Source organism: Cydia fagiglandana, chromosome 18 (assembly GCF_963556715.1).
Source record: "Cydia fagiglandana chromosome 18, ilCydFagi1.1, whole genome shotgun sequence".
In the NCBI taxonomy this organism is placed as follows: domain Eukaryota; kingdom Metazoa; phylum Arthropoda; class Insecta; order Lepidoptera; family Tortricidae; genus Cydia; species Cydia fagiglandana.
This window is the reverse complement of record NC_085949.1, coordinates 15,637,425-15,659,719: the sequence shown is the minus strand read 5'-3', so window position 1 is coordinate 15,659,719 and position 22,295 is coordinate 15,637,425. Positions and strand designations below refer to the sequence as shown.

General features: G+C 44.2%; 1 protein-coding gene and 1 long non-coding RNA gene across 2 annotated transcripts in view; one reads left to right on the top strand and one right to left on the bottom strand.

Annotated features, from left to right (window-relative positions):
* The window catches only part of LOC134673426 (uncharacterized), a 155,541-nt gene that overhangs the window by 113,530 nt on the left and 19,716 nt on the right, over positions 1 to 22,295 (top strand). The gene's annotated exons all lie outside the window — the stretch shown is intronic.
* LOC134673396 (eIF-2-alpha kinase GCN2) overlaps positions 1 to 22,295 on the bottom strand; it is a 45,327-nt gene that overhangs the window by 22,031 nt on the left and 1,001 nt on the right. The window contains exons 3-15 of the mRNA XM_063531370.1: positions 22,018 to 22,153; positions 20,704 to 20,820; positions 20,253 to 20,383; positions 18,522 to 18,661; positions 17,535 to 18,048; positions 16,305 to 16,427; positions 15,582 to 15,708; positions 14,700 to 14,822; positions 13,503 to 13,708; positions 12,038 to 12,172; positions 11,001 to 11,239; positions 9,058 to 9,195; positions 277 to 320 (exon numbers count right to left, since the gene is read on the bottom strand). Of these exons, the coding sequence (XP_063387440.1) occupies positions 277 to 320; positions 9,058 to 9,195; positions 11,001 to 11,239; positions 12,038 to 12,172; positions 13,503 to 13,708; positions 14,700 to 14,822; positions 15,582 to 15,708; positions 16,305 to 16,427; positions 17,535 to 18,048; positions 18,522 to 18,661; positions 20,253 to 20,383; positions 20,704 to 20,820; positions 22,018 to 22,153 (2,173 nt within the window). The remainder of the gene's footprint in view (positions 1 to 276; positions 321 to 9,057; positions 9,196 to 11,000; positions 11,240 to 12,037; positions 12,173 to 13,502; positions 13,709 to 14,699; positions 14,823 to 15,581; positions 15,709 to 16,304; positions 16,428 to 17,534; positions 18,049 to 18,521; positions 18,662 to 20,252; positions 20,384 to 20,703; positions 20,821 to 22,017; positions 22,154 to 22,295) is intronic.

The following is a 22,295-nucleotide window of genomic DNA, read 5'->3' as shown; positions in this document are numbered from 1 at the left end:
CCGACTTCACTGGTGACCGAAGAGCTGGCAGCTTTCTCGCACAACGTATTAGCATCGCAATACCTACAGCGGAGAAATGCTGCCAGCATCCTCGGCAGCATGCCAAAGGGGCCCAATTTCTTAGACGTATTTTAATTTTATTTAGTATTAGTTTTATTTAATAGATAAGTAAGTTTATTTTTCTTTTTATTGTATCTACCATCTACCTGAATCTGAAAATAAATTAGTAAAGAAGTTAAAGCGTAATAGAAAACGCGGTTATTACCTAAAACATACCTGACCAGTAAGGGAGCCGCTGATTTCTTCCTGTTTACTTTTCTCTGAAAATAACAATAAGAAAAACCATCTAAGAGAAATGATCTTGACGCTACTTTATTGTTAAGAGAATAAGCGTGTCAAGGTAATTTTGAACACCTCGCCCGCTTAGCAACTTCTGCTGCTGACTGTACAAAAAATGTTATGAATGTTTCTTTCTATCATTTCCCATTTAAAAATAACTCGTAAAAATCAAAACTTTCATTAAAACTACAGTCTGATTTTAATGTTCTCCTATTAAGCGTAAAATTACATGATATTATATATTTAGCGAATTTTATTTAGTTATATAAATCAGTACACCTTATAAAACAAACGCCGCGTTTGTATGTATGTCTGTATATATGTCCGCGATGAACTCAAAAACTCCTGAACGGATTTCCATGCGGTTGTCACCTAATTAATAGAGTGAATCTCGAGGAAGGTATAATTTGTTAAGGTTTTGTGCAAATTGGTTGATCTACCCGCGTGCGAAGCCTAATAGTATTGCACATTCTTGATAATCCACAGACAAAACATCCTCCAGACCGAGCATAGTAGCGCTACCCCCTCTGCCACGAATATACGGTAGTTTTACTCCATTTTCGAGTCAAGTGTCTTTGTGTGACGCCCGTGTCTTTGAACGGACCAATCACGGCACGGGTCTCGCTCACCTCGTCTCCCGCACCCCTGTATTTTTGGCATCATCGGTTTCATGAAATAATTGCTCTAAGCTTCGTCTAGAGGATTCCTATACCTCGTCTTTTTAGCATTAGAAAAAAGGTAAACAATCTTGATGTGTCTTTTAATTGAAAAACACATTTTAAAAATAAGTTACGGCAAATATGTAACTATTATGAATCTAATACGATCATTTATATTATTTTGCTTTCATACGTAATAGTTTTTGGTTTTTAAAAAGCGATTTTCAATTAAAAGACATGTCAAGATCGCTTACCTTCTTGCAAGTTCTATCTAATGCTAAAAAAAACGAACTATAAAATACAAAACACAGTTCTGAATGTAGGTACTTTCTATCATTTCGCATTTAAAAATAACTCAACATCATATCATCAATATCAACAATTTTCGTTAAAAATAGTCCGATTTTAAGGTTTTGATTTTAAGGTACAACATGATATTATGCTAATTTATTCAGTAAAAGTACAAATTTAATTCATAATTAATATAATATAAAAATTTTACCTTCCAATAAAATTATTATTATGTTTCCTATCCACATCGGATATCTTCATTGAGAGAGTAACGCGATCGTTGACCAATGATGCCGCTAGCGTCTATGTAGTCGCTCCGCCCCACGCCGTGACGTAGTTCCGCTTCCACTTCCTGCGAACCGTTGCTCGCTTCCCGCCACTCGCCACCGCCATGACATTGTTGAGGAGAAGTACCGTCGGCATAAAAGTAGCCTAGTAGCCTGCCAGGAAGGCATTACTCAGATATCCGATGTGGATAGGAAACATAATAATAATTTTATTGGAAGGTAAAATTTTTATATTATGTGTTCCGTACTCCACATCGGATATCTTCATTGAGACCAGGCCGCCTAGCCAAGGTTACAATCGCTATCGCTTCGACAACGAAAAGCATTGTGTATCTCTATCACTCTTCCACATAAGTGTGACAGTGACAGTTGCGTTTCGATCGCTACGGAGCGTTAGCGATTGGCATCTTGGCTACGCGGCCTGTTTATTATCTCCTGGTGGCGAGTTAGCGGGCGCGCAAGCGATAGGGCTACACCTACTGTCATAGAACTCAGAGAACGAATAAATATGTATACATCATATTGCAACCCATGAAATCACAGTGACTCGTTATAATGTGAATTACAGGAAATTGAGAATTGAAATTGTAATCTCAGGTTCGAATCTGACGTTTTTTTTTTTTTTATTATTATGAATGGGCTTACTCATGGCCACAGACTAGCCGAGGCGTAGACGTGGCCCACGATGGAGCGAGGTTGCCCAGAAGGTGCCTGTTCACTCTTGATTTGAAACTGGTTTAAGAGAATTCTCATTCGAAATCGCATCCGATCCGCAGAATCTCGGCGAGTCATGTTCCCAATTAACATAAGCGAAAATATCGCTAAGTGAATAGCTTTCCAGCCAATTTAGTTATTAAGTACATCGTGGATCAAAAGCAATCGTAGGCGAGGCCGGCTTGGATGAGACTGTGGCTGAAAGAAATAAGCGAAGTGTCCCCTAACATTTTGTGTAATTCTCGCAAGGTGACGTACCCAGACTACCTACTTATACTGGGTCTATACTTTATTCCGGAGCTTCTAAGAGTCCAGTCGGTAAGACACGTTATCTGGTTTAGAGCCGAATTTCGGACACAAAATAATAGCGTTAAAGTTATCTATGTAATTGCCCGGGCTACAGTGTAGTAGAGTAAGGTCATTGACCCTGCTGCCTGATGCTAACAGCAAAAGTGCGGCAGCTATTCTATCGTACTTCTTCTAACGTACCTAACGTTGTAGGGATATTTAAATTAGGGCAAGTAGATGTCTCGCGTCCCAAGCTGGTGCTTTGGGAGGCGCTGGTCTCGCTATTAATGGCGTTGGAAGAAGGCATAGTGTCCGATAGTGGTTCATACACAGCACTTGTGAGAGGCTTATGAACGAGTATCGTTCTGAAAGCTAACATGGATAATAGAAATAGACGTCTGAGATAGCTCGCTACTTCACTGGATAGAGGTACCTGGCAGTTGATCTTATTTTTGATGCACCATAAAGACCGTTTCTACATTGTGGCCGTACATGCAGCCTAGACAAGGGGACGATCTAGGGGCTCCCGTTACTGTTTTCTATACAAACACAGTACCGGAATCGGGAATATCCGGTTCTTCCATATTAGTGAGACAGTGACAGTTGCGTTTCGTTCGCTACGTAGCGTTAGACCTTGGCATGTTATATGCATGCGCCAGTCACGCCAGTAGCGGACGTCACTCCTGATCCCGCCAGCTCGGTGTTGGAGCGTCCTATATGACAGGAGCTACGCCTCATTCTTAAGGTCGTTGACTCGTAAGGGAGGGCGGTCTGACGTTGTGTTCACTAGGACCGCCAGTAAATTGCAAGCTTACCACAGCTGCTTTAAGATTCCTTATCACGCCGTCGCAGTACACAGACTAGGCTGGGAGGGGAGACATCCATGCCAAGTCTCACAGGCAGCTGCCAAACGTCGTGGTAGCAGTTCAATGAGTCTGTTAAGAAATACCGTGGCACAGTGCGAGGGCTCTCGAAAGCGGAGGCCGGCCAACAAGGCGCCTGTCAGGTGAAGACAGTCTCGGCGGCTGTTGGGCGCAGCTGCCACTCGGGCGCGCAGTGACTTCTTGATAAACCGTTGCCCTCGGGGGTTGTACCGACCTGGCAAGTAGCAAGCAACCAGCGCGACCTGTAGACGATCTGCTGGCATCAGCAGTTTTTGCGACAGCCGTAGTAACGGAAGGGATGTAGTGTCGCCGTCGTTTTATGTATACTGTACCGGTGCGGTTGTATGTTTACACTTCTGTCGTCAGCGCTGCAGATGCGGCCCGTTAACGGTTACTCTTCGCTGAAAGGGCCTTACCTCGTACATTGTCTACCAATATTGGAGATTGTAACGGACTGCTTGCATAAGATGAGGAAGAAAGTGGTGCGAGGCTTTCGGCAGCTCCGTGTTGCTGGGGACTGCGAAGGCTTCACCTTCCTCCATGAACTAAAGTTTGCGAATTTGACACTGAACAGAAGGCATTGAGTCTCATTTCTGCGAGAAACTCTGCAGCAAGGCAGGCCTGTATGTCGCGAAAAAGAAAACTTTCAATCGGGGTGTTGTGCCGCGTGTCCCACGTGATGTCTAGGAGCGTGATGGTCTAATTCGCTTTATCCGAAGAGACACCCTATATCGAGTTAGTATAGGGCATCGAGTTAGTAGCATGCTTTTAAGGAAATCGAACTGATGAAATCAAGTCTAAAATCGATTTTGGCGCTTAGCGTAACAAAACTGTTTCGATAAAGTCGAATACAGACAGATGGAAACTGCTGGAGTCCTCCTGGCCCCTTTCTCTTAGCACCGGAAACTCAAGCTTGTTCAGGCGCAGCGGGTTTATTTGTCCCATTTTGTTTATTATGGGCTTTTCGCACGAGTTCGTCTTTGTAAGACGGAACTTAAGCTGGAGAGCGCTAGCAAGCAGAGATAATTACTTATGTGAAGTCTGCAGACCTTTTCGATGCCTTTCACCTCGGTTTCGAGCGGTCGCACAGGGCCTTGTCGCTAACTGTTCTCCGGTTGGACCACTCCATGGCCTCGAGAAGTCGTAGGAACTTCGAAGCGACACAGCGAAGTCGATCAGCACCTTTATGAAGCCCGGGAACACGACGTATTTTCCTCTGAGTATCGACATATCTTACCGCTTTCAACTCCGGGCAGTCGAACCGCGCTAGGACGGGGCTCTTTACGATCTTGTCTGCCGTCGCCGGAGGATTCTTTAACCGAAACCAAGAGCTTAGCGGTCTGTTCGTGCTGTGCCATACCATACCTATACCTGCACCATAGCTATAGGCGCCTGCGTACCTCAATGGAACCATGTGGACAGGACAAAACTGATACTGTGGCGCCCAGCGAGCAAGGGACGACATCGTCGTAGTTGCAGCATCGGTGGACAGCATCGGCGTGATTGTGGCAACCGCCGCAGCTCGGGAGGCGCCGGTGCGTGAAGCTAGGGGCGCCATCGTGGCGGCCGGCTCGGGGGCGGGGGGCACCGGTGCCTGAGGCCGGGCGGCTCATGGCGGCCGCCACTCGTTCGGGAAGCGCTGGTGCGTGAGGCGAGGACCCATCGTGGCGGCACGCTCTAGAGGCGCTGTCGCGTGAGGCGGGCGGCTCCATCGTGGCGGCCGCCGCCACCGGCTCGGGAGGCGCCGTTGCGTGAGGCGAGAGGCGCCATCGTGGCGGCCAGCTCGGGAGGCACCGGCGCATGAGGCGGTCGCCGACTGGCTCGGGAGGCACTGGTGTGAGGCGAGAGGCGCCATCGTGGCGGCCAGCTCGAGAGGCGCCAGTGCGCAGGTGGTGGTGCCATCGTGGCGGGCGGCATCATCGTGGCGGGCAGCGCCATTGTGGCAGCCGCCGCCGCCGCGTCGATGCGTAATGCGAGAGGCGCCATCGTGGCGGCCAGCTCGGGGGGCAGGCGGTGTCATCGAGCGGGCGGCGCCATCATGGCGGCCACCGTCGCCAGGCTCAGGTGCGAGAGGCGCCGTCGTGGCGGCCAGCTCGACAGGCGCCGGTGCGCGTGACGGACGTTACCGGCACGGGAGGCGCCGATGGCTAGGCTCGTAGTTGCACGCATCATCACGGCGACGCTGTTGCCCTCGGCGGTGCCATCGTGGTGGCCACCACCGGCGCGTAGGTCACCAGCGACGTCATGACGGCCGGCAACCAACGCGGCGATCGTCGCTGTACTCGTAGCATTTCCACTGCTTACACGTAACTTACCTTCCTTCCGCTCGAGCAGTCGGGACGCAGAAGCGGTCCGCCTTCACCTTGGCGCGATCCACCCGCGATGCGCCCGCAGCTGCAGGAGCGGGCGTGTGACGTCTCGCAGAGCCACGCGGATCTCTCGGAGTCCCGCTGGGCTGGAAGCGTCCGCACCGCAACTGCAGCAATAGGAGCGGGCGTGTAACGTCTCGCGGAGTCCCGCGGACTGGAGGCGTCCGCACCGTGACTGCAGCAACAGGAGCGGGCGTGTGACGTGTCTCGGAGTCCCGCGGACTGGAGGCGTCCGCACCGCGACTGCAGCAACAGGAGCGGGCGTGTGACGCCTCTCGGAGTCCCGCGGACTGGAAGCGTCCGCACCGCGACTGCAGCAACAGGAGCGGGCGTGTGACGTCTCTCGGAGTCCCGCGGACTGGAGGCGTCCGCACCGCGACTGCAGCAACAGGAGCGGGCGTGTGACGTCTCTCGGAGTCCCACGGACTGGAGGCGTCCGCACCGCGACTGCAGCAACAGGAGCGGGCGTGTGACGTCTTTCGGAGTCCCGCGGACTGGAGGCGTCCGCACCGCGACTGCAGCAACAGGAGCGTGTGACGTCTCTCGGAGTCCCGCGGACTGGAGGCGTCCGCACCGCGACTGCAGCAACAGGAGCGGGCGTGTGACGTCTCTCGGAGTCCCGCGGACTGGAGGCGTCCGCACCGCGACTGCAGCAACAGGAGCGGGCGTGTGACGTCTCTCGGAGTCCCGCGGACTGGAGGCGTCCGCACCGCGACTGCAGCAACAGGAGCGGGCGTGTGACGCCTCTCGGAGTCCCGCGGACTGGAGGCGTCCGCACCGCGACTGCAGCAACAGGAGCGGGCGTGTGACGTCTCTCGGAGTCCCGCGGACTGGAGGCGTCCGCACCGCGACTGCAGCAACAGGAGCGGGCGTGTGACGTCTCTCAGAGTCCCGCGGACTGGAGGCGTCCGCACCGCGACTGCAGCAACAGGAGCGGGCGTGTGACGTCTCTCGGAGTCCCGCGGACTGGAGGCGTCCGCACCGCGACTGCAGCAACAGGAGCGGGCGTGTGACGTCTCTCGGAGTCCCGCGGACTGGAGGCGTCCGCACCGCGACTGCAGCAACAGGAGCGTGTGACGTCTCTCGGAGTCCCGCGGACTGGAGGCGTCCGCACCGCGACTGCAGCAACAGGAGCGGGCGTGTGACGTCTCTCGGAGTCCCGCGGACTGGAGGCGTCCGCACCGCGACTGCAGCAACAGGAGCGGGCGTGTGACGTCTCTCGGAGTCCCGCGGACTGGAGGCGTCCGCACCGCGACTGCAGCAACAGGAGCGGGCGTGTGACGTCTCTCGGAGTCCCGCGGACTGGAAGCGTCCGCACCGCGACTGCAGCAACAGGAGCGGGCGTGTGACGTCTCTCGGAGTCCCGCGGACTGGAGGCGTCCGCACCGCGACTGCAGCAACAGGAGCGGGCGTGTGACGTCTCTCGGAGTCCCGCGGACTGGAGGCGTCCGCACCGCGACTGCAGCAACAGGAGCGGGCGTGTGACGTCTCTCCGAGTCCTGCGGACTGGAGGCGCCCACCGTGGCCCGCAGCGTCGCGGTGTCTCGGAGTCACCTTGGACGACAGCAGAAGACGCGGCGCGCGCGGGCGGGGGCGGGGCCGGGCCCGCGCCCCCGCGCCGGGGGACGGGGCGCCCCGGGCGCGCCGCAACTAACAACACGAGGTACTCCCAGGCTCCTGCCTGAGAACCCTCCGCGAGTGACGAAGTAACTTCTGAACGCCAATAAAATTAGAATATCTTAAACTGGCTCACCAGATGGTTCGAGACAATCCAAACCTCCTTATCAGCGAAGCGCGGCGCCCGAAAGCAGCGCGCGCAGGCCGTCCGCCGCCGCGCCGCCCGGGCGCCGCCGCCGCCGCCGCAGGCACGATGACCGCACGTTCCCTCTCCGATGCGGAGCGACTTGTTACCACTTGTTAACAAAAACCACTGACGCACTTCCTACTTCGATCTCGAAAGTGCGAGTTAACGGTAACGATTTTAGCAGCATGGAATGTGAAAATTAATTTAGCAAGAAAAAAGTGGGTAGAATCGAAAAGCACCGTTCGATGACTTCGATCGCGAGACCGCCAAAAGACTAATAGTGGCGATCTCTGCCATATCTCACTATTTAATCGACCGCGCTTTGGATCGGAAATGTTAAAGCACCATGCTGCAAAAATATACGCAAAAAATATTTGCGGACCATCGGTCAAGACGGTCGACGAAACAATGTCATGGCGGTGGCGAGTGGCGGGAAGCGAGTAACGGTTCGCAGAAAGTGGAAGCGGAACTACGTCACGGCGTGGGGCGGAGCGACTACATAGACGCTAGCGGCATCATTGGTCAACGATCGCGTTACTCTCTCAATGAAGATATCCGATGTGGAGTACGGAACACATAATACATAATCTACACATAAAACTAATTAAAAACTAAACTTAAATATAAATATAAACGAAATAAGTATAAAATAGATTGCCTACTGATGCCCGTCCCGGACTACCCCCGACGCAAAGGTGCCCATCACGCTCGCTGCGTTGCCGCATTGGATTGCGATGGACAACCTTTGCATCAGGAAAAACCGGAGCGGGAGCAAGGCCCCTTCCAAGCAGGCGACGACCCAGCTCCCGGAAGGACTTACCCTCAGCAAAATCGCATTTTGCTCACTGAGTGAGACAAAATGAGTGAGCAAAACGCATTTTGCTCACTGAGTGAGACAAAATATCATTCAAGTGACCTTTATAGTCAAATGTCATTTCAACATGCGGGGTCTAATACAAGTTCAATATACTTGGGTTCTATTATCTCTGTCCCTCTAGGTATGTTCTCACTGCTTAGGGTGAAAAATTTTGTGTACTACACGAGATCAAAGTAATTTACATCTCGTGCGCTTTTGAATCCCTTACTACGCTCAAGATTCTAAATTAGATTCAAAATAAATAATTAGATAAAAATAAATTAAGAAATAGATAAATTTAGAATCTTTCGCTTGCCCGGGACTCAAAATAAGCACTCGAAGAAATACCAAACTTTGATCTCTTGTTGTACAAATAACTATTGCTATATTTATTAAATTGATGAAAAATTGCCTTCAAATCAAGAGTGAACAGGCACCTTCTGGGCGAGCTCGCTCCATCGTAGGCCACGTCTACGCTTCGGCTAGTCTGTGGCCATGAGTAAAGCCCATTCATAATAAAAAAAAAAAGTCAATTCAATTTATTCAGTTACATAACAGAATCTTACCATCAACCGGCATCCCACTGAAAGCTTTGGTGGCCAGACCGAAGTCTCCGATTTTCACGTGGTCGTTCGAGTCCAAGAAAATGTTTACTGGCTTCAAGTCTCTGTGGATCATGCCTCTTTGGTGGACGTGGGCCAACCCTAGAACAATGAAAAATTCACCATCTTTTATAATCATCATCATCATCATATCAGCCAGAGGACGTCCACTGCTGGACATAGGCCAAAGAGTGCCACAATGACCGGTCTTGCGCCACCCGCAATGACCCGCATCCAGCGGACTCCCGCGACCCTCACCAGGTCATCAGTCCACCTTGTGGGGGGTCTACCCACGCTGCGCCTTCTGGTACGTGGTCGCCACTCGAGAACCTTTCCGCCCCAACGGCCATCGGTTCTACGGGCAATGTGCCTCGCCCACTGCCACTTAAGTTTAGCGATTCGGAGGGCTACATCGGTTACTTTGGTTCTGCTGCGGATTTGGTTTTTTTTAATAAATAAATAAAATATAAATAAATATATTAGGGGCACATCTTACATAGATCAACCTGGTCCCAAACTAAACAAAGCTTGTACTATATGGGTGCTAGGTGACGATATACATACTTATATAGATAAATACATACTATATTATGTACATAGAAAACACCCATGACTCAGGAAGAAATATTTGTGTTCATTACACAAATAAATGCCCTTACCAGGATTCGAACCCAGGACCATCGGCTTCGCAGGCAGGGTCACTACCCCTACCCACTAGGCCAGAACGGTCGTCTATAGTTAAACTTTCTTATTTCTACGGTTCCCTACCCAAAGGGTAAAAACGGGACCCTGTTACTAAGACTCCACTGTCCGTCTGTCTGTATGTCGCCAGGCTGTATCTCATGACCCGTGATAGCTCGACAGTTGAAATTTTCACAGATGATTTTATAAACTAATTACAGGACTAGAAATACCTCATGTCATTGTATGTGTAAAGTTTCATTACAATCCAACACGTAGTTTTAAAATGAGAACGAAACTCCGTTTGTATGGGAAGGTGAAATTCGCTTCTGCGTTTTGAAGTCACCCTATTATAATAGGGTAATTCGCCAGTAATTGGCCACCAAATGAATTCTATTAACCTATAAACAGAGTTTAATTTTAGTATAAGGTTTATTCGCCAGTAACTGGCCGCTTTTAGTAACTGGCCGCCCTAAACTAAAAATGAACTATATTCACTTATAAACAGAATTCATTTTAGTATAAGGCTAGTTATTGAAGGCTGGTCAGTTATTGAAACCGTATACTGTAACTATAACCCTATAACTGGCCAGCCTTCAATAACTACCCGCCTTATACTATAATGAATTCTGTTTGTAGGTGAATAGAGTTCATTTTTAGTTTAGGGCGGCCACTTACTATAACCGGTCAGTTACTGGCGAATTACCAGTAACTGACCGGTTATAGTAAGTGGCCGCCCTAAACTAAAAAAATAAAGGTAAACAACAACAACCTATTTAAATAAAAGTAAACAAAATCTTTACATTCAGTGACTGATCCAGGCGGTTTTGTAATTGGTCGGTTAACCAATAAATTTTATAACTACCCGAAAATGCACACATTGTTTGTTTACTTTTATTTAAATACCTAAAGATACAGACTATAGGTAGATACATTTTTATCAGCCGACTTTAGCCTCCTAAGGCCCAGCCATTTTTTTTATTTTTTTATTAGCCTGTAGGAGTGTCCCACTGCTGGGCAAAGATACAAATGAAAAATCCAAAAATTGCCATTGAAATTAGAACCTATAGTGCAGGAAATAGAGTTGATTTTGGCTTGTTGGAAAATTGAACGAAACAAAGCAAAAGCGACTCTGTTCCAATTGAATAGGATTTAAATTTCAGTGAACTGAAGAGGTACTATAGGTAGGACCTAGGGCCTTAGGGTTAGGTTAAATAAATAATTACCTTCGACAATCTCCCTAAACAGCCTCCAAGCTCTATAGTGCTCCTTAAACAGGCCATTATCAATCGCATGCCGCAGCGTATTCTTCTCACAGAACTCCATCTGGATATACAGGACTTGCTTGAGCCTCTCTGAGGGCGGGCGAGTTGGCGCGTCTGACGGAATATTCTCTGACGGGATTGTTTCCGACTTGTTTGATAGGTCTTCGAATTCTATGTCGTCGCTGGATTCATCTTCGGGACTGTGTATAATAAAAACGACCTATAAATATTTATAGTAGATACACATTTAAACAACATATTATTTTTTAATGCTGTTTGTAAAACCTGTTTTTTTATTTATTTCAAACACAAAAATGTGTGTAAGTATCAAATTCAATTATATCAGAGTGGCCGAGATGCTCCAAAATATCTGAACATGTATCTAACGCCTTGACAATACACGTGCGAATAGGTAATTCGCAAGTTACGCAACTCGTGTCGATTTAAAACACTCCCATCAAAAAATGATTGCCTTTTACCAAAAAAACATCTGAATTTGAATCTTCGGTCGTGTTTTAATTTATCGCCACTCGTTTCAAATATCCTCTTTTCCGCACTTGATCGTAAATAACTATTCATATCGGCTTTTGCCGACTGCACGTCGATATATTACTGTCCTCGCATTTCTGCACGATGCCTTCTGTCATGACCCTTCTACCTTCACCTGTCCCAACTTCACCACAGGAGCATTCCACGGCCTGTCCCGTACAAACGCATTTTATTTCCTGTGTTGCGACTTTTTTTTCGGCATTTAAAGTAGCCAATTATTTTTCAGCGCATATTGTTGACCATTTGTCATAGAAAAGGAAACTCTTGTACCTGCAAGTCTTCAGAAAATCGCGTTTGTACGGGACAAATGGTAGACGATTTCATGGAATGCTCCCACATCTTCCAAAGGCCTGGTCATTTACCAGAGACTTGTTCCATCGCCCACACTGTTTTAACTGTGCATCGGTAAACCTTATTATAAAAGGCATAAGGTTGCTGTTTGCACCAACCTGCCGTTGAACCATGGGTCTTCATCCTCGCTATCCTCGCATTTCTGTATTATACCCTCAGACATGGACCACTCTACTTTCACCTCCTGACCCAACTTCGCCACCACGCCTTCCAAACTGAGGCCTGGCCGTTTCCTAGAAAAGAAAAAATGCCGCATATTAGCAAAAAAATAACAAAGACAAAATTAAATGAAATCCTATGCTGATATCCGGCTTAAGGGGCCCACTGATTAACAGTCCGCCGGACGGTATCGGCCTGTCAATTGTTCGGAACTGTCAAAATTTTGTTCTAACTGACAGGCCGATACCGTCCGGCGGACTATTAATCACTGGCCCCTTTATCCTATTTGTAACCAATAATTTTAGTATTATTTTTAGTAGCTTAAGCGCAGTGTAGTAAAGGAGGTAATATACAATGAAGAAATCATTACTGGACAGAACGAATTCTCCAAACATTTCCCAATTACATAGGAAACTATCGGCAATTATGATGATAAAAATAAACCTAATAAAGTTATTCATCATTCTGGCCGATCTCGACCATTACTGGCCAAGAAAACTTTTATTTAACCTTTAGACCGCCAAGATTTTATATAAGGTATCGCAGTGTACCTTATTGGAATTATGCATTCCAGGTTTGTATTAAACGGTGTGTGTGCCTGTGGACATCTTTTAAGCGGTTACCCCTCAAAGCGCTTTTTAAGGTGGTTCGCTTTCCATACAAAAAGCAATTGCGTTATAGTAAGTAATTACGCACTATTACTACATAAATATGTGCTCATATATCTACTTTCGAATGTTTATTTGAGCTACATTGATAGTGAAACTTTGATTTATACAGAAATCACGCAATAAACGTTATTTTGGTATTGCATTGATAAAAATAAAACGTTTTTTTGCGTGATTTCTCGCGAACCAACATAAAAGACGATTTTTCGGATTTTTTAATACGCCTTACCTAGTTGGAGTTTTCTCTTCGGACTGTAACCCCTCTACGCTGGACTCTATCCATTCTATCCAAGCGTTGAGACGGGACAGTAACTTCCTAAGAGATTATTTAATTCTTGGATTAACTATAACATACCTCGTTGGAGTTTTCTCTTCGCTAGGACACTCTGACACCTCTACGCTGGACTCTATCCAAGCGTTGTAGTATCTCACGACGTTCTCATGGTTGAGACGGGACATTAAGTTCACTTTGCGAATCATCTTTCTACTCAGGCTATTCTACTTGCGCTTCCTAAGAGATTATTTAATTATTTGATTAACTATAACATACCTAGTTGGAGTTTTCTCTTCGCTAGGACACTCTGACACCGCAACAGTGGACACTATCCAAGCTTTGTAGTAACTCACACCGTTCTCGTGGTTGAGACGGAAGAGTAACTTCACTTTGCGAATCATCTTCCTATTTTACATGCGCTTCCTAAGTGATTACTTAATTATTTGAGTAACTATATCATACCGTGTTGGAGTTTTCTCTTCGCTAGGACACTCTGACACCTCTACGCTGGACTCTATCCAAGCGTTGTAGTATCTCACGACGTTCTCATGGTTGAGACGGGATAGTAATTTCACTTCGCGGGTTATTTTCTTGTTGAGGTTCACGTTTTCGGGGTTGAGTTGGATGCGTTTGATGGCGTAGAAACCACCGTCGAGTTTGTTTTTTACCTGTAATGAATAAATCAATTAATAAATAAATATCATAAGATATTTTGATGTTTATTCAGGGATAACTTTAGGATAGTAACTCAAAATACGGTGGGCACACTGCCCGTAGAACCGATGGCCATTGGGGCGGAAAGGTTCTCTAGCACCACGTACCGGAAGGCGCAGTGTCCCCACGAGGTGGACTGCATGACGACCTGGTAAAGGTCGCGGGAGTCCGCTGGACCGGTGGCGCAAGAGTGGACGTCCACTGGCTAGTATAATGATGATGATGATGAACTCAAAATAAAATTCATTCGATAGTAAGGCAAAAGAAAAAGGTAAGGTATACTTCGTTTTGTTTAGCATTAGAAATAAGGTAAACAATCTTGATGTGTCTTTTAATTGAAAAACACATTTTAAAAATAAGTTACGGCAAATATGTAACAATTATGAATCTAATACGATCATTTATATTCCTCTGCTTTCATAAGTAATAGTTTTTGATTTTTAAAAAGCGTTTTTCTATTAAAAGACATGTTAAGATCGCTTACCTTCTTGCAAGTTCTTTCTAATGCTAAAAAAACGAACTATAGGTAGGGTAAGGGAGAAGCAAAGCAACAGAAGTCTTATTGTTAAGAGTGGCCAATAACTAAAGTGATCACCCTACATAGCAACCACCAAGTATGTACGAGTATAAGTATACAAGTAATTTTAAAAACTGTGGAGAACTATTTTGAGACATCCACCATGGCACCACTAAACTCTTCTCGCGTTGGGAGATTTATATTAGCGCCATTTGCACCATCCCACTAACCCGGGGTTGACCGGTTAAACCGTTAACCCAGTGTCAAATTGTACTGGTAAACATGGTAAATCCAGGTTTAATCGGTTAACCCCCGGTTTAGTGAATGGTGTAATAAATTGACAGAAACTTTAAAATGATGTATTCCACTTGAAAAGTTGATGACTTTGAAAAAACTAAGCTAAAAAAAGTTAAAATCAATAATCTCACCTTCAGTACATCACCGAAAGCGCCTTTACCAAGCCAGGTTAGGACCTCAAACTCTGCGTTGAGGCGCGAATGCCCGTTCATCTGTAGACTCGTTCTTTGTATCCGTTTCACTGGATCTTCGTCCTGATAAAACAATAGTATCTACATGTTCCTGTGGACCATTAATGTGAAAAAGTACCTACTTAAGGCGGCACGTATTGCAACCCAATAAGGTACAGACTCTGTACCTTATAGGGTTGCAATACAGACTCTATACCTTACAGGGTTGCAATACAGACTCTGTACCTTATAGGGTTGCAATACAGACTCTATACTTTACAGGGTTGCAATACAGACTCTGTAACTTATAGGGTTGCAATACGTGTCGCCCTAAGTAGGTACTTCTTAATGCTATGTATGTACTACAGAGCATTACAGCCCAAAGAATCTAGAATTTCCAGGATTCAACGGGCATTATAGTCCGTTTTTTTTAGCATTAGAAAGAACTTCGCAGAAGTAAGCTTGTGGTTCCAAATCCGGCACTTTTATCGGTAATAATTTGAAGTAAATTATATGTATTGACCTTGCTACATTAGATAATTCAATAATTATTAACAATTGAAGAGCCTGATAAAAACTGCACGCTTGCTTCTGTGGAGTTCTTTCTAATGCTAAAAAAAACGAACTATAGTAATGAACTTTAAACGGCCGTCACAATAGGTCAGGGGTCACCAAATGGCGGATCGCGGTCCCGATACGGATCGCCGGCCTATATTGTAATACTACTTATTTAACGCATTCACTGCCAGGGGGCGTGGCCTAGGAAGAAACTTGTATGACGGTGGACGCACATGTGAATGTGTTGATAAACTCAAGTAGAAACAGTTCGTTACTATGACCTACCTCAGAACCGCTGCCAACGTCATCTTGGTGGCTAGTAGTAGGTTGTATGACTGGTGTGTCAACCAAGAACCCATGGTTGACAAGTTGCTCCGCCGACCACTGGGAATGCTCTTCTTCTGTCAAACATCTAAAGAATAAAAAAAAATACTTACACACTTATTAAAACAAGTGCGGACTTTTTAGTATTTGTTGTTATAGCGGTAAGAGAAATAAGTTCATAATCTGTGAAAATATCACGATTTACGGTCCATGGGAAACAGCCTGGTGACAGACAGACGGACAGTGGAGTCTTAGTAATAGCAGAGATATATATAACTCCATATAAGATAAATAAAGTCAAAGAAAAAAAAAACATGCCTCAGAAATCAAGAAAAAGTAATTCTCAAATAGATGGCGCACACACCTTTAGCCTATTCTCGGCTAGATGGTGTCGACGACACCGTTTGATATTTAACAATTTTAACACATATCAGTGAAAGTACATGGGATCGAGTGAAAGATATGGAACAATAAAATTTAAAAATCCTTTATCCGTAAACATATTTTGATTAATTTTTACATTTTCAATTTTATTTTAGGTTTTAATCGTGTGTCGATAGACGGCAGTAAATGTACCGTGACTACAAAATTTACTTTGGCAATAGCCCTCTATACGATCTATTCTCTTTGGTAATAGGGTCCCGTATTTACCCTTTGGGTATGGGACCCTAAAAAAAGAATTACCTCGATAGAAAGTCCTTTGCAGAACTCGGCAAGTCGGAGGGTACCTCGAGCACAGCACTGTCTTGTGAGACTATCGATAAAAGCATTAGTGCTGACGCGTAGACATCTTGCGCTTTGGTCTGCCTGAAATAGTGCAGGGAAAGTTGTATACAGGGTGTCCCTAGCCATTGGACTAAGCCGAAATATACATATGCATTAGAGTATTTAGTACCAGTATACAAAGTATCATAACAATCGGTGTAGCGGTTACGAAGAAATTAACAAATTACGATTTTTTTACTTAGTAGCTCCTGAGATAATAAATAGTATGGAACACCGTTTTGATTATCTTTTTATTTATGACATTAATAAGATTCTGACTTTTGTCAAAAACACTGCCAATGATTACTACAGTATGTTTCTTTTTGTTGTCGATTATTGGAAATAACTTATGTTTGATAATTTATTTTTTTATCTTTTGTTCTAATTTAAAAAATATTACCGTTAGAGCATTTCTGAGAAGTACCCCTACGTGGGATTTCAGGGTTTGTCCAATGGCTAAAGACACCCTGTATAAAAAGTTAAAAACAGTCCTGTTATAATTATAGAAAGCCTAGAAATTTGAAACTTACATTCTTCAAATAGTATTAAGCTCACGTTCAAGGATGTTTTGAAAACAAACCCTAATCAAGGTATGCAATTAAAATTTGGTTTTAAATGGATTTGTTATACAATTTCCATTCTGATGTTTAACTCACTATTCTATAAATTGTTATTTACGTTATTATATGTTACTTTTACCTGAGTTGTTAATTGAAAGTACCCTCAAGAAATACTATGAATACTTCGTCATTTTTTTTAAATACACAATGTACTATACTTTGCTCGTATTCGAAATGAAAAGTAGAGTGTTGAACTCAAGTGAGAGGCACCATTTCAGTCTCGAACTATTGGCGCTCTAACTGCTTTCGAGCGCCTAACTACCTCGACTGAAATGAGTGCCTTACATCCCTTCTTGGTTAACAATCTAGTATTAATGATTTGTAGAATACATAAAGGGTCAAATAGAAAGTAAAAGCGCGTAGGGCGCATGCCTAAATTGTGTACGGTGAGTTTCATCAGTAGTTACTCTCATAGAGTACGTCTGAATGTCTGTCAAGTTAAACCAGTTTGACAGCGCTGGCTTCCCTCGAATGCGGATGACCCTAAAAAAATATAGACGTGAAGAAAAAACAGAATTTCCTCTCTTACCTATCACAATAATCTTCTCCCTCCATCATCTCCGACAACCTCATATCCAAACTCGCACCAACAAGCTTCACATTTCCACTATCATCCAAAAACACATTTTCACTCCTCACATCTTTATGCACTACACCCACTTCATGTAACACTTTCAAAGCACTGAACACACCTAAACCTACATGCCTTAATAACTTTAACGCTTCATATTTATCCTTATACACTTTTAACTTAGTCCTTAGGTAGTTTAAAGATGTTCCTAAAACGAAATCTCTGAATATGTAAATGCAGATTTTGACTGTCCGTTTATTAGTTTCTTTTGACATTTCCATGGCAGTGTAGGGTAGTAGAGTTGATTTAGTAATGCGGCACATGTTTTTCAAGTCCTGTTGGATGGAGTTGAGTTGTCTACTGCGGGTTTGGAAGTCTGTGGCGGGGGGTAGGAGCCATTTTTTGGTTATGAGCCGCTCGCCGGTCTCGTCGTCTATTGCTAGGTAGGTCGTTGAGCCGTTTGATGAGTGGCCTGCAAAGAAACAAGTGAACAGTTTAAAAATTAACCGAACTAAAGATTTTTTTATGATAAATAATAAATTAATCCCCACTACTTTCAAAGCAACGGAACACAAATAAACTCAAAGCGCAGAGACCCAAAATGAGTCTTGGCCTCCGACACGAGTACACGCCAGTTGTCTCGATCAGCATCGCCCCGATACCTGAGAGTCCTGAGACGTCCGATCGGCCTCCGCCCTACCGAGCGTCCCAGGTATGCCCTTCTTAGCGCTGCGAATGCCGCGATTCTCCTCTTTCTTTACGCACTAAAATAGGCGCATAAAATTATTTGACTCAACTCGGATTTCGTCAACTTAAGCGAACTTGCACGGGGTTATCCGGTTAAACCTGGAGTTACCATGGTTACCAGTACAATTTGACACTGGGTTAACGGTTTAACCGCGTAACCTCGGGTTAGTGGGATGGTGCAATGCAAGTGGCACTTACCTAGACAGTTCCCAACGTAAACCTTCTTGTTGTTCCGTTGTGTCACGCGTACTACTTGTGCAGACTTGATGTTGCACGTACACGCCACACTAACACTTTCACTGCGACACGTCTTTATTGGTGTCGCCTTGTCTGCGTAGCTGTCAATAAATAACAATACATATCAATGAAATTGAATTTTAAATATGTCTACGGAACTTAACTGTGGATTATTAACGAAGACGAACCTAAACAAATGCGACGCCTGGGATTCCCATCGACAACTAGTACGGTCCCTATTTATGGATAACGTCACATAGTGAGTACCTACTTCAAGCGTGGCAAAAGTAACATAGGTACCTATAAAAGGAAATAACCAAAGGCTGAGCCAATTCAGCTACGAGCTGACTTCTTAGCGCAGAAGTGGCTAATAATGACGTGGCCGTGTGTGTGTGAGAAGTGGCTGATAATCCAAATCCAATTATAGGTGAACCAGGATCTATTGAGGGTGCGCCATGTTACGGAAATTTGTTGGTACTAATTTCTAGCAATGGCAACAATTTTAATAATAGACAACATCTACCCTCTATGATAGTTGTCAATATTGACAATGTAAACATTGCTTTGTCTAGTTTCGTGTGAATTATTATTAGTCTGCCATAATCATGCCGAAAGTTTTAGATTTTACGGAGAAAAAAGTTGTAAATAGTGTATATAGTTATTTATTGGAAAAAAAACGTGCGGGAGATAAATTTCTTCCATTAGAAAACATAACGAAATTAGCATCTGAATTGACGGGTAAGTTTCAAACTTATGGACAAATGTCACTATAGTCAGGTCGTGACGATTTGGTTGATGTCTTGTAATAATTTGATTTGTGTATTAGGTGTATCGCATGCATCGGTATCACGGCTTGCTAGCGAAGGGCGTAAGGGCGGAATTAAACGACCAAACCTAAAAAAAAGAAAACAAAAAAGAAAATAGATTATAACTCTTGCGTTACTTATTGACTTTACGCTATTCATTTTATCTAAATCGAGTCAGCCATTTAAGCGTAATAACCGAAGAAATATCCAAACATCAAACTTCGTACTTATTAACGTTGTCGGAATAAAACAAAAATCAACCGCCAATTTCCATTGTCCCCACTATACAAATTGTTGCTATATAAAATTCAAAACGAGCGCCCTCTTGACAATACTCCCAAAGTTCTGGTTTACCTATAAGCCTTTATAAGGCAAAGGGAACATATTTCCCACCTGATTTCGAACTTTATTTCCAAGTGGTAGGGTTCAATTTTGCACAATTCCTGACACCCTAATGCCTTATAAAGGGTTAACAGTAACTCCAAAGTGACGAACATATTTCGCAGCAATAGGGTTTTCACCCACCCGCCCGTTGGTCCGATGACATAAAGCAGACTGCGGGACCAGTCTGGATAAGGGAGACTAACAACAGCTCAAAATGGAGAGATTGGAGAGATTGGAGAGGCGTATGCCCAACGGTGGGCGACCACACGCTGAAGAAGAGAGAAGAATAAAGTTTTAAAAATAAATATCGTAACCTAATAGCTCTATCTAGCTAGTTTCATTGTAAATTCAACTTAATAAAAGTGCACATATGGTAGAAATTTCAATACTCACTAGACTAACCGGGGCATCTACCTTTTGGTGCTATTGAATGACACGATATGGCAACGGTTTATTGTAAATTCAAGCTAATACCAGTGTGCATATGGTTCAAATTACTCACTAGACTAACTCCGGGGCCTCTAGTCCATCGGTGCTATTTTCTTGACTGGCACTAGATCTATGTATCCTTTGTCTCCCGGCAGCTTTTAGGATCTCTTCCCTTCGTTGGATTTCATCTTTAATTTTTTTTCTCTGCAAGTTAAAAAGATGCAATTTTTAAATATTATTTACCTATATAAAGTTACATTCTCATTTTAAAACAATATTCTAAGGTATAATGGAATTGGACTTTGTGTTCTTGAGTGCACAAAGTACAGCCGACGCGAGCACTCGAGCCGGAAGAAGGATCCCCGACGGGCCCAAAACATGTCACCAATAGCGACTAATAATTCAAGTGAGTGACCATTGTCGTCTAAAATGTTCTTCTGTACATAGTAAAAAAACCGAGGTTTCCTTTTTGGAAAAAACGGAAGAACAGAATTTTGAAGTTCCTGTTTTAAATACTGGGTTACCTCTTCATCTTCTTTCACTTGCATATCATGCAATTTAAGCTGTTCCATCTCTGTTTTCTGTTTCAACATTTCCTCGTAGAAAGAAAGAGTAGGCTTATTATGGTCATGTAGAAATTGCTGAAAGCGTAACAATAAGTTTTGATTATAAATCTTTATATTTTAATAACAAAACTTCCGTGAGAAACAGACATATTAAATATATTAAGAACGGGTCACTCACGTATTCACCTCATCTCCTCTCACCGTCAACGCAAGCTCCTAATGACACTCCTCGGTACGTAGTGAAACATGTCGAGCGTTTTTCGACTTAAAATACGTGAGTGACCCGTTCTTAATATATGCTAGCAGGTCAGGTATCATTTATTTTTGGACTAAAATAATGTATTTTTTTATACAAGCTTTTAATTCTGACTGTACTTGTCTTTCAACAGGCAACTAATAGTTTTCAGGACAATTCTAACAAACCCAAACACAAATAGGTTGTTATATTGTTTTATCACAGATTTCCCATGGCCACCTCATGTCTCCATCATCAAATCAGCTCGATCATACCATAATATTGCATTGTCACCTGACTTAGGGGCTATTCATAAATTACGTCATTTCAAATTTCTGGACATCGGGTGATGGTAGCATGACGTAGGAAGAAAGAAGCATGATTTTTGGATGATTTTAGGGGGGGAGGGTCAAAAATCGATGACGTAATTTATGGATAGTCCCTTACATACGTATGTGAAGTTTCAGCTCAATAGAATAATGGGAAGAGGGTCTAATTTAACTTGCAAGATTTGACAAACAAACATTGCAACTATTGCAAGTTAAATAAAAGTTTGTAGAACAAACAATAGTACATTTTGCAACATGGGGCGTAAGTTGAATATTGCAAACGAGAGTAAGTCAAATCGCGACGGCTTGCCGGAGCGATTTATAGACTCGAGTTTGCAATATTATTACGCCCCGAGTTACACACAATGTTTTTCATCACACTTGCGATACAAAAATTAAGTATAAAGACAAAAAACTGTTAATTGTGGCACTAGAAACTTCCTAACTCCCTAGGGAGAACGCTTTTTCTATAACTCCCGCTAAACCTGTGAGTGTGATGAAATAGTATAGTAAAGTAAAGTAAGTAAACGTACAGTAAAGTAAGAAATGTCTCCGATCACATGTTGTTGGCCGAAGCAAAGCCGAGGTAGACAAACATGTGATCTGAGGCTTTCTTATTTACTGGTTGAAGTGTGTATACTATTTTTCTGCTTAATGGTGCCGGAATGCTGCAACTTTTTTTAGTGCAGTGAGCAGAACAGTTATTACCTGCGCATGCTGAGCTAGTTCAAATATCATGACCTCCCCACACAACTGTTGAGCCAACGCATCCAGCTCGTCCAGGAGTTTGGTAGCATTCTCCGTTGACAGACCATGCATTTTGTGGATCTTAATATCTGGTGGCCTGAAAGTTTATAAAATAGATGTAAAAACTTATGTTAATATATATATGCAATAATAACAACCATCTGAGAGGTCATCAGTATAAGCTGGTGTCTCGCAGGTCCTACAATAATCCTCATAGACACTTCTTTAGCAACAGAGTG